The following is a 12,708-nucleotide window of genomic DNA, read 5'->3' on the forward strand; positions in this document are numbered from 1 at the left end:
TGCATCCTGGACATAAACTATTTCAACTGCTACCCTCAAAATGTCGCTACAGAGCACTACACACCAAGACAACTAGACACAAGAACAGATTTCTCCTGAATGCCATCACTCTGCTAAACAAATAATTCCCTCAAGACTTTCAAACTATTTACTAAGTCTGCACTTCTATTTCTACTACTTTTTTCTCATCATTCCTATCATCCTTTTCCTCCCACTTAGGACTGTATGACTGTAACTGCTTGCTTGTATCCTAAGATTTTTATTAATATTGATTGTTTCTTCATTGCTCATTTAACCCCTATGACAATCATTAGGTGTTGTACCCCATGATTCTTGACAAATCTATATTTTCTTTCATGTCCACTGAGAGCATCTACACCAAGACAAATTCCTTGTGTGTCCAATCCCACTTGGCCAATAAAGAGTTCTATTCTATTCAAATAAAAAGCAAAAAGTCCAGGTGCCTCTTAGGAAAAAAAATGCACCTTTGGGACATCTATGACTGAGAATAACTCCATAGACAAAGTGGAACAAAGCACGCAACAGATACAAACTAAATGTAAATCGCTCCAAAACTAGACTGCAGAAAATACGATCGGTCAACGCCTGGAATTCACTACTCTGTTGTTTCCTCCCCCAATCTCAAAATCTTCAACCTTACATTACTGTAAAATAGACCTCTCCCCCTTTCTAAGAGGTCTGTAAGGGGTGTGCATAAGTGCACCTTTGTGTCTACCGTTCCTGTCCTAATGTCTTTTTATCTTTTCTATCTCTACTTTATACTTATTTATTTATTTTATTTATTTATTGGATTTGTATGCCGCCCCTCTCCGCAGACTCGGGGCGGCTAACAACAATGATAAAAACAGCATGTAACAATCCAATTAATAAAACAACTAAAAACCCTTATTATAAAACCAGACATACACACAAACATACCATGCATAACTTGTAATGGCCTAGGGGGAAGGAATATCTCAACTCCCCCATGCCTGGCGCCATAAGTGAGTCTTGAGTAATTTACGAAAGACATGGAGGGTGGGGGCAGTTCTAATCTCCGGGGGGAGTTGGTTCCAGAGGGCCGGGGCCGCCACAGAGAAGGCTCTTCCCCTGGGGCCCGCCAAACGACATTGTTTAGTCGACGGGACCCGGAGAAGGCCAACTCTGTGGGATTCGTGCGGTAGCAGGCGGTTCCAGAGGTAATCTGGTCCAATGCCATGTAGGGCTTTAAAGGTCATGACCAACACTTTGAATTGTGACCGGAAACTGATTGGCAGCCAATGCAAGCCCCGTTAAACATACTACAATGCAATGTTATATTTGTATGATAAATAAATAAATAAAATTTAAAAAAAATTCCCATTCATCATTTTGCACACAAGGGGGCAGTGAAAGGCAGCCCAATTCTTCCGTTAGGAGCTTTAGAGGGAAGGGAAAAATTGTGTGTGTGTGTGCGCGCACGTTTGTGTTGGGTGGGGGTCAGTTTGCTGAAAGGTAAGTATCTCCCTCCCCACTTTATGGCAGGGCCATTAGCTGTGCTCATGCTGAGCTGGCCTCGGTGAGCAGCAATTGAGATCTTCCTTTGAAAGGAGGGTAAGTAATCTTCCATCCACCTGCTTTTATCCTTCCAGAGCTTTTAGTATACGGCCTCGGAATCCGTCTGACCGACTTGACAGTCCAGAGATGTGGCATTTAGGGTCATCCCGCTCCACCAAGCACTCTCCCTTAAGATCTTCCACTATTTTTGTAGCCCGTCTTTGGACCCGTTCAATTCGATCCATCTCTTTTTGTAGGTGAGGTCTCCAGAACTGGACACAGTATTCCAAACGGCAGAAAAAGACCTCATGGTCCATCTTGTCTGCCCTTATACTATTTCCTGTATTTTATCTTAGGATGGATCTATGTTTATCCCAGGCATGTTTAAATTCAGTGACTGTGGATTTACCAACCACGTCTGCTGGAGGTTTGTTCCAAGGATCTACAGTACTACTCTTTCAGTAAAATAATATTTTCTCATGTTGCTTTTGATCTTTCCCCCAACTAACTTCAGATTGTGTCCCCTTGTTCTTGTGTTCACTTTCCTATTAAAAACACTTCCCCCCTGAACCTTATTTAACCCTTTGACATATTTAAATGTTTCGATCATGTCCCCCCTTTTCCTTCTGTCCTCCGGACTATACAGATTGAGTTCATGAAGTCTTTCCTGATACGTTTTATGCTTAAGATCTTTCACCCTTTTTGTAGCCTGTCTTTGGACCCATTCAATTTGATCAATATCTTTTTGCAGGTGAGGTCTCCAGAACTGAACACAGGATTCTCACCAGCGCTCTATACAGCGGGATCACCATCTCCCTCTTCCTGCTTGTTATACCTCTAGCTATGCAGCCAAGCATCCTACTTGCTTTCCCTACTGCCTGACCGCACTGTTCATCCGTTTGCAGATTGTCAGAAATCACTACCCTTATGTATCTATTATTTATTTATTTATTTTTATTTATTATTTAGATTTGTATGCCGCCCCTCTCCGCAGACTCGGGGCGGCATACAAATTATATAGTATAGATCTATTTCGAGCTAGACATTAGCTAGACATACTCTTACCGGGATTTGATCCTGTAGACATATGTTCTGTCGAGCTCTCTGGTAGAATCCTCCCAAAAATGCACAGATACAATTTCAGACACACACACGTTTGAAAATTCAAAACAATGTTCTTTATAATGAAAAGTCACTTAAACGAAGCCCTCTTTTTGTATAGCAAAGAGCACTCGTCTCCAAACAAACTGGTAATTTGTACAAGTCCCTTATCAGTTCTGAGATACTTAGCTTGCAGCTGTGAGGCAATTCACAGTCCTTCTTTCACAAAGTGAAACACACTTTGCTCTGGTTTAGTTTCAAAGCGGGGAAAAATCAGTACACAAAGGTCGAAGTCAGCAAGGCAGGCACGAAACACAACGATCAGATAATCCTCCACAATGGCCAAACCCACAGGCTGCTATTTATAGCAGCCTCACTAATTACCACAGCCCCACCCAACCACAGGTGGCCTCATTTTCTTTGATAATAATCTCTCAGTTGTTGCTGCCTATGCATCGCTCTCCGCATGCGTGGCTGTATCATTAACTCTTGTTCCGAATCCAAGGAGGAGCTACATAATTGATCTCCTTCTGAGCTGTCTACCACACTCTCCTCCTCCCTGTCACTCATGTCTTCTTGGTCAGAGGAGCCTTCATCATCAGATTCCACCGGGAGCAAAACAGCCTGCGGCATGTGGATGTCTCCCCCACATCCACAGTCCTTGGGGCAGGAGCTGGGCCAGAGCTAACCACAACAGACATATATGTATATAAAGAAAATTTTTGATCAAGTACGCAGAACCGGTAGAAAATTTTTGATTTTTTTTTCTTTTTTTCCCTTCTGGGTTCTGGGTTTGTTTTTCCTATTGCAGTAAATGAGGTTGAATGTGTATCAATGTTTGCCCCGAGTCTTCGGAGAGGGGCGGCATAGAAATCTAATAAATTATTATTATTATTATTATTATCATCATCATCATCATCATCATCATCATCATCCTTATAGAAGAGTTGCGCGTGCGTATGTACATACACATACAGTATATATAGTAGATAATGTATATTTTTGTGTGCCTCTGTGTAACAAGGGTGTACATTTACGGCATATATACATAGAATTAAATAATATATTTTGGATGTTCAGTCATAGTAAATAGATAGGGAAATTCTCTCTCTTTGAGGCGAGGAGAAGCCAGGCACCCTAACCCAAACCCTTGATGTGATGTCAAGTTGGCCACCTTTAAGCCTGTCACATGGCCTTTAAGCCACCGCCCGGTCACATGATCGCTAAGCCACTCCCACCAGGTCACATGGCCAGCAAGCCACACCCACAAAACAAGCAACAGCCATAGTTTGATAGTAAAAATTTTTGAAGCCCTTCACTGTATTTGTATGTGTGTGTGTACATACGAGCATGCACAAATAAATATTGCATTTTATTTGAAGAAGCCTCTTGTTTCAACCACCCCCACCCCATTTTCACTGCCCGTCTGAAAGCAAAGGATCTCGAAAAGAACTAAAGCAGTGTTTCCCAACTTTGGCAGCTTGAAGATATTTGGACTTCAACTCCCAGAATCCCCCAGCCAGCGAATGCTGGCTGGGGAATTCTGGGAGTTGAAGTCCAAATACCTTCAAGTTGCCAAGGTTGGGAAACACTGGACTAAAGGAAAGGATTCAAGGATTCTGAAATAAACAGGCAATTTCGGAGGAGCTCAACTGACGCTGAACTTCCGTTCGGTTTCACAAAGCTTGCTGGGTTTCTAAAAATTCCCTCCATCAGGTAACAGGTATGTGTGAAGGGGAACGACTCGTCTTTCAGGCAATCAATTTAACATCAGGAACCAAGCATTCTAACCTCTGAGTTAGGTATCAATATTGGAAAGGCATCTGGCTAAACTGAAATGTATCGAAGGAGTTCAGGTTGCACAATTACCATATTTTCCAGAGGATAAGATGCACCTTATTTGGTGCATATTATAGGGGGTGGGGGAAATCTACCTATTAGGTATTCATCTGGGTAGCGTCCTTAGTCTGGTCAGCTTCAGCACATTATTTTATCCCCTGGTTAGGGATGATAAAAACCTTTTATGGAGGGAGCAGCAATGAAAACAAGCCTGCAAAAACTTAAGGCTGGGAAAAAACTTTGGAGGGAGCAGCAATGAAAACAAGCCTGCAAAGACTTAGGGTTGCAGAAAAACGTCAGAGGGAGCAGCAATGAAAACAAGCCTGCAAAGACTTAGGGCTGGGAAAAAACTTTGGAGGGAGCAGCAATGAAAACAAGCCTGCAAAGACTTAGGGTTGCAGAAAAACGTCAGAGGGAGCAGCAATGAAAACAAGCCTGCAAAAACTTAAGGCTGGGGAAAAACTTCGGAGGGAGCAGCAATGAAAACAAGCCTGCAAAGACTTAGGGTTGCAGAAAAACGTCAGAGGGAGCAGCAATGAAAACAAGCCTGCAAAAACTTAAGGCTGGGAAAAAACTTTGGAGGGAGCAGCAATGAAAACAAGCCTGCAAAGACTTAGGGTTGCAGAAAAACGTCAGAGGGAGCAGCAATGAAAACAAGCCTGCAAAAACTTAAGGCTGGGAAAAAACTTCGGAGGGAGCAGCAATGAAAACAAGCCTGCAAAGACTTAGGGTTGCAGAAAAACGTCAGAGGGAGCAGCAATGAAAACAAGCCTGCAAAGACTTAGGGCTGGAAAAAAACTTTGGAGGGAGCAGCAATGAAAACAAGCCTGCAAAGACTTAGGGTTGCGGAAAAACTTCAGAGGGAGCAACAATGAAAAGAAGTTTGCAAAGATTTAGGGCTGGGAAAAAACTTTGGAGGGAGTAGCAATGAAAATAAGCTTGCAAGCCAGGAAGAACCAGGAAGATCATTAGAACCTGGTTAGGGCTGGGGGGGAAAAAGCTTTGAAAAAGCTACATTCCAAGTATAGGACGCACCCAAATTTTCATCTTCTTTTAGTGTGTGGGGGGGGCTGCGTCTTATGCTCTGAAAAATACGGTACCCCACATTTGCTGTTAAATTGAAAAAAAAAAACCCCAAATAAACATTTGAGTAATCAGGGGAGAGACTGGAATGGAACACTCACATTTCTTTTAATAGAAAAAAAGTTTCACGTTGACATCCGAGCTAAAACTAGCAGATCCTGTTGTTAATCTTTAGGGCTGCCGTTTTTTTAAATTTTATTTTACTTTAAAGAATTATCAACCTATCTGTGAATGCACCAACTGTGTCTATTGTTCCGTTGTAGCGAAGAAAGAAATTTTTAGAAAATCAGAAATTTCAAGGGTTAAAGTAAATTTGTAAGATGCAAAAATTCGGGACTCGATCCGTAGTCCCAAGAAAGAAACAGAAGACCTTTTTGTGGGCTTAGAATAAAAATAATTACAACGTAGAGAGAAAAGTAATGTAAGTTTGTAACGTAAAGTAACGTAAGCAAGTCCAGTTGGTTGAAGAGATCCTTAAAACTGAGTTACATACATCCACAGTCGAGCAAGTGGACGGTTCCTGCGGCTCGAATATTGTGGATATGTTTTACACCGTATACATTACCACGTCTGCATCGCGTGCCGAAGAGCCACATAGCCAAGCCAAGCACCATGGGCTTGGTAACAGGGTATTGAGGTGCAGATTTTTGAATTATCTCCTTCAGACGTTCCATCAGATGGAAAGAGAAAGTCCTGACTTCCGAATAGGGCCAAATTGCCCCTCTTCTCCCAGTGACCTTCTGGCCAAAAAACGATATACGTCGAAACACCTCCTTGGAAAGCAGCCTCTAGATCCTAATGTGATGGAGCAAAGGGAAGGAAGAGGGGGAAAAAACAAACACTTCACCAGGCCAGAATACAAGGTTGAACCTCAAGCGAGTTAGCTTACGTGCCCACAAATATCTCCTCCTCTCAACTTTACTAGATATAGGACTCTCTATCTGCAAAACAGAGAAAGCAAAACTTGCAATCGTTGGAAAAGAAGAAGAGTACTTCCCCAAATGTCCATTTTTCAATAATAACAAATGTTTTTAGTATGATGGCTGAATGAACGTTAATGGAAGTTTTTAAAATGAGAATTTTCAAGGATTGTTTTTTATGTATATTAATTGGATTGGATTAGAAACATAGAAGATTGACGGCAGAAAAAGACCTCCTGGTCCATCTAGTCTGCCCTTATACTATTTCTTGTATTTGATCTTAGGATGGATCTATGTTTATCCCAGGCATGTTTAAATTCAGTGACTGTGGATTCTTCCTTCCTTCCTTCCTTCCTTTCCCTTCCTTCCTTCTTTCCTTCCTTCCTTCCTCCTCTTCCTTCCTTCTCTTTTTTTCCTTCTTCCTTTCCTTCCTCCCTCCCTTCCTCATTCATAGAAACATAGAAGACTGACAGCAGAAAAAGACCTCATGGTCCATCTAGTCTGCCCTTATACTATTTCTTGTATTTTATCTTAGGATGGATCTATGTTTATTCCAGGCATGTTTAAATTCAGTGACTGTGGATTCTTCCTTCCTTCCTTCCTTCCTTTCCCTTCCTTCCTTCTTTCCTTCCTTCCTTCCTCCTCTTCCTTCCTTCTCTTTTTTTCCTTCTTCCTTTCCTTCCTCCCTCCCTTCCTCATTCATAGAAACATAGAAGACTGACAGCAGAAAAAGACCTCATGGTCCATCTAGTCTGCCCTTATACTATTTCTTGTATTTTATCTTAGGATGGATCTATGTTTATTCCAGGCATGTTTAAATTCAGTGACTGTGGATTCTTCCTTCCTTCCTTCCTTTCCCTTCCTTCCTTCTTTCCTTCCTTCCTTCCTCCTCTTCCTTCCTTCTCTTTTTTTCCTTCTTCCTTTCCTCCCTCCCTCCCTTCCTCATTCATAGAAACATGAAGACTGATGGCAGAAAAAGACCTCCTGGTCCATCTAGTCTGCCCTTATACTATTTCTTGTATTTTATCTTATGATGGATCTATGTTTATCTCAGGCATGTTTAAATTCAGTTACTATGGATTCTTCCTTCCTTCCTTCCTTCCTCCTCTTCCTTCCTTCTCTTCCTTTCCTTCTTCCTTTCCTCCCTCCCTCCCTTCCTCATTCATAGAAACATAGAAGACTGACAGCAGAAAAAGACCTCATGGTCCATCTAGTCTGCCCTTATACCATTTCCTGTATTTTATCTTAGGATGGATCTATGTTTATCCCAGGCATGTTTAAATTCAGTGACTGAGGATTGACCGACCACGTCTGCTGGAAGTTTGTTCCAAGCATCTACTACTCTTTCAGTGAAATAATATTTTCTCACGGTACTTCTAATCTTTCCCCCAACTAACTTCAGATTGTGTCCCCTTGTTCTTGTGTTCACTTTCCTATGAAAAACACTTCCCTCCTGAACCTTATTTAACCCTTTGACATATTTAAATGTTTCAATCATGTCCCCCCTTTTCCTTCTGTCCTCCAGACTACACAGATGGAGTTCATTAAGTCTTTCCTGATACGTTTTATGCTTAAGACCTTCCACCATTTTTGTAGCCCGTTCAATTTTGTCAATATCTTTTTGTAGGTGAGGTCTCCAGAACTGAACACAGTACTCCAAATGTGGTCTCACCAGTGCTCTCTACAGCAGGATCACAATCTCCCTCTTCCTGCTTGTGATACCTCTAGCTGGCTCCTATTGCAGTACTGCCCAAGGCTGCCCAGCAACGACACTGAGGAACATCACAAAGTCCTGGAGAAAGTAAACTCCCACAAGCTTTAATTCCAAAGTCAGGATCACAAATCTTCACTCAAGGCGGCAAACCGCACTCAATTAACTTCTCTCCCTCTGAACACACACACGCACCCTCCCCAAGAAAGCTTCAACAGCACAAATTCACACAGCAACTCAAAAGAGACCCAGCATCCCTCAACCACTTGGATAATGACAGTGATGGGCTCCTAAGGGTATGGTCAGGCACACAGAACTGATTTTGGTCTGGTATGCAGAACCAGTAGAAAAAGTTTGAATTATTTTATTTTTCCCCCTTCTGGGCTCTGGGTATGTTTTTCCTATTACAGTGGTCCCTTGATTTTCACGGGCTCGAACTTTGCGAAACGGCTATACCACGTTTTTTCAAAAATATTAATTAAATAATACTTTGCAGGTTTTTTCCCTATACCACGGTTTTTCCCGCCTGATGATGTCATACATGATCGCCAAACTTTCGTCCGCCTTTAATAAATATTTTTTTAAATAAACTTTAACAAATAAGCATGGTGAGTAATAATCTAAATGGTTGTTAAGGGAATGAGAAATTGCAGTTTAGGGGTTTAAAGTGTGAAGGGAAGGCTTGGGATACTGTTCATAGCCAAAAATGGTGTATTTACTTCCGCATCTCTACTTCGCGGAAATTCGACTTTCGTGGGCGGTCTTGGAATGCATCCCCCGCGAAAATCAAGGGAACACTGTACAGTGGTCCCTTGACTTTGGTGGGCCCGACTTTCGCGGAAAGGCTATACCATGGGTTTTCAAAACCCGTGGTATAGCCTGCTTCTGCCCCAGCCTCCCGATCCCTCCCCTTTAATTCTCGGAGTGTTGATATGCTCCACTTGAAGCCGAGCCTTGTGGGCAGACAAGACCTCCCTAACTCGCCCGAAGTGGGAGGAGCTGAGGGCATTGTTGGGTCAGGTGGCCATGCACTAATCACGGGGATGGCTTGCGGTGGGCCCGTCACTACCCTCCGGTGACCTCTGCCTGCAGCTCAGTGTCACCTTAAGCACCAAAGGGCGTGGCTGCCTCTTTTTCCGCCTCCGTCACTTATTATTGATCGCCGTCTCCCTTAGTGGTAGCGTCCAACCTCCCAGCTGACCGGCCTGGATTCCTGGCTTCAAATCCTGGCCTGGATCCCTCTTGCCTTGAGCTTCTTCTTCCCCTGCCCTGACCCTGAGCACCGGTGCTGCCGCCGACGTCATAGGAGACGCCAGCATTGAGTGCAGCAAAGCCCCCAGCTTGCCTCCCCATTGGCCCTGCATGTTCTGGGGGTAAGTAAAACCAGGAATGGAGGAGGGAGCGAGGGGGAGGATATGACTTTCGCGGGCGGTCTTGGAACGTATCCCCTGCGAAAGTCAAGGCACCACTGTACACTAAATGAGGTTGAATGTGTATAATTTTAGAAGAGCTGTGCGTGTGTGTGTACATACACATACCGTTTATATAGTAGATAATGTATATTTTTGTGTGCCTGTGTGTAATATGTATGTACACATATGGCACATATACATAGAATTAAATACTTCCGTTACCAGCGAAGCACTTGTTTTTGCGATGCTGGGATTCCCCTGCAGCATCGCAAAAACACAGAAGTCCAGAGGTGGGGTTTCCGATGAAAGGGAGCCCCAGGGGAATCCCAGCAGCGCAAAAACGGGTGCTTCGGATGGCTAAAAGGGGTGAATTTTTGGCTTGCACGCATTAATCGCTTTTCCATTGATTCCTATGGGAAACATTGTTTCGTCTTACAAACTTTTCACCTTAAGAACCTCGTCCCAGAACCAATTAAGTTTGTAAGACAAGGTATCACTGTATTAGATTTGTTACATTCTGTTTTTTTAATTGTTGTTAGCCGCCCCGAGTCTTCGGAGAGGGGCGGCATACAAATCTAAATAAACTAAACTAAACTAAACACTGGTACTCCTGACAAATGGAGGAGAAAAAACTTGGCTGAGTCTTGTTGGTATTCTGAAGTCAAGCTCGTGGCTTAGCTTTTAAGCTGGTCTTCTGTCTCATCGGCACCGGTTTCGGATCTGGCAATTTTTTTTTTAGAAACATGAACGGCTTACTAAGGAATCCAGCTGCTGCTGGGGATGTTTTTTAAAGTGGATGTTTTATCTCCCAGTGCTCTAGTGGTAATTCCTCGGTTCGAGTAGCAGTCTAAAATCAACTGCACAATTCTTGTTATTGGAAAGGAAAAGGCCACCTCCAAATCTAGATGATTTCAAGAACAAAGGATTGAGGCCGAAGTCTGCAAGAGTTCACTCCGTGGAAACTTCGATAGGTATATTTGCCTGCACCAAGTTGGGTGCTTCGAACATGTCCCAAAAGTACAGTGGTACCTCTACCTGCAAATGCCTATACGTTTCTAGATACGAACCGGGTGTTCAAGATTTTTTTGCCTCTTCTCCCGAATCATTTTCCACTTATGAACTTGAGCCTCCGAAACTGTAACCGGAAAAGGTGGGGAGAAGCCTCCGTGGGGCCTCTCTAGAGGTCTCCTGGGAGGAAACAGGGCCGGAAAAGGTGGGGAGAAGCCTCCGTGGGGCCTCTCTAGGAATCTACTGGGTAACAGGGCCAGAAAAGGCAGGGAGAAGCCGCCGTGGGCCTCTCTAGGAATCTCTTGGGTGGAAACAGGGCCAGAAAAGGCAGGGAGAAGCCTCCGTGGGGCCTCTCTAGGAATTTCATGGGAGGAAACAGAGCGGGAAAAGGTGGGGAGAAGCCTCCGTGGGGCCTCTTTAGAAATCTCCTGGGAGGAAACGGCTGGAAAAGGCAGGGAGAAGCCTTTGGGGCCTTTGTAGAAGTCTCCTGGGAAGAAACAGAGCTGGAAAAGGTGGGGAGGAGCCTCCATGGGGCCTCTCTAGTAATCTCTTGGGTGGAAACAGGGCCAGAAAAGGCAGAGAGAAGCCTCTATGAGGCCTCTCTAGGAATCTCCTGGGAGGAAACAGGGCTGGAAAAGGCAGGAAGAAACCTCTAGGAATCTCCTGGGAGGAAACAGGGCCTCCACCCTCCCTGTGGTTTCCCCAACCGCACGCATTATTTGCTTTTACACTGATTCCTATGGAAAAAATTGCTTCTTCTTACGAACTTTTCTACTTAAGAACCTGGTCACGGAACGAATTAAGTTCGTAAGTAGAGGTGCCACTGTGGTACAAAAGCCGGTTCTTGCAGCAACTTTAGGGCTAATTAAGCAATCGGGTATTGGCCCAGAAAAACGGGCCTAGAAAGTTTTATAAATAGCATTGGAAACTAGAGGAGGAAGCGTAGGAAGAATTCTGCAAGAGTCGAGGAACCCATTGGAGCTGATGCAAAAGGGCCCTTGAAACGCCTAGTAGATGTGAAGAAAAATGCTCATGAATGGATGAATCATGTCATCAAATACAAACTGGGCTATTTTTAGATGCTAAACTGAATTACATCAATTGAAGGCAGTGAGGAGATATATTTGATCCTCCCTATATAGCTGGATGCTTTAAGCGGGGCTGGTGGGAATTAAATCCCACAATCTCAAAGTCCACTTCCTGCTTTAAGAACACCTCATCCATTGCTCTACGCCAGAGAACCTATGCCATGGGTGCCACAGGTGGTACGTAGAGCCATATCTGCTGGCATGTGAGCCGTTGCCCTAGCTCAGCTCCAGCGTTCATGTGTGTGCCGGTCAGCTGATTTTTGGCTCATACAGAGGCTCTGGGAGGGCGTTTTTGGCTTCCAGAGAGCCTCCGGGGGGATGGGGGAGGGCGTTTTTACCCTCCTCCGGCTCCATAGAAGCCTTTGGAGCCTGGGGAGAGTGAAACATGAACCTACTGGGCCCACCAGAAGTTGGGAAAGAGTCCATTTCTGGCCTCCAGAAGGCCTCCAGGTGGTGGGGGAAGCTGTTTTCGCCCTCCCCAGGCATTGGATTATGGGTGTGGGCACTCGCGCATGTGTGATAGCACGCGCGCACACTCTTTCGGCACCCGAGGAAAAAAAGGTTCGCCATCACTGGTCTACACTCTTGATTTTGGGCAAGGAAGACCCATCATTTCTAAAGACAGCAGGATAGGTGATGGTGTGTTTTTACACACATAGACCAATCGATCAAACGATGAACTGCATTTGGTTCAAAATGTTCCATATACTGTATTTCACACCTTTTTCCTCCCTAAAAGAGGCTGATAATTTGGGTGCATCTTATACTCTGAATATAGCTTTTTTTTCAGCCCTAACCAGATGCTAGCAATGTTCCCAGCTCTTACCAGTTTGCAAGCTTTTTTATTGTTACTCTCTGGAAATAATGTTTTCCAAGCCCTAAGTCTTTGCAGGGTTTTTTCCATTCCTCTATTTGCTCAGAATATTTCTTTCCAGGTGCTAATGATGTTCTCAGCTCTTACCAGCTTGCAAGCTCTTTCATTGTTACTCTCTGGAAATAATGTTTTCCAA

The 12,708-nt window shown here is 43.9% G+C and overlaps 1 protein-coding gene across 1 annotated transcript in view; it reads right to left on the reverse strand.

The window, feature by feature from the left end:
- Positions 1-5,648: 5,648 nt before the first annotated feature.
- The window catches only part of CD164L2 (CD164 molecule like 2), a 47,290-nt gene continuing 40,230 nt past the window's right edge, over positions 5,649-12,708 (reverse strand). Inside the window, exon 6 of the mRNA XM_070763669.1 lies at positions 5,649-6,354. Coding sequence (XP_070619770.1) covers positions 6,348-6,354 — 7 coding nt within the window. The 3' untranslated portion in view covers positions 5,649-6,347. The remainder of the gene's footprint in view (positions 6,355-12,708) is intronic.

This window comes from Erythrolamprus reginae, chromosome 11, assembly GCF_031021105.1.
Source record: "Erythrolamprus reginae isolate rEryReg1 chromosome 11, rEryReg1.hap1, whole genome shotgun sequence".
NCBI classification, from domain to species: Eukaryota; Metazoa; Chordata; class Lepidosauria; order Squamata; family Dipsadidae; genus Erythrolamprus; species Erythrolamprus reginae.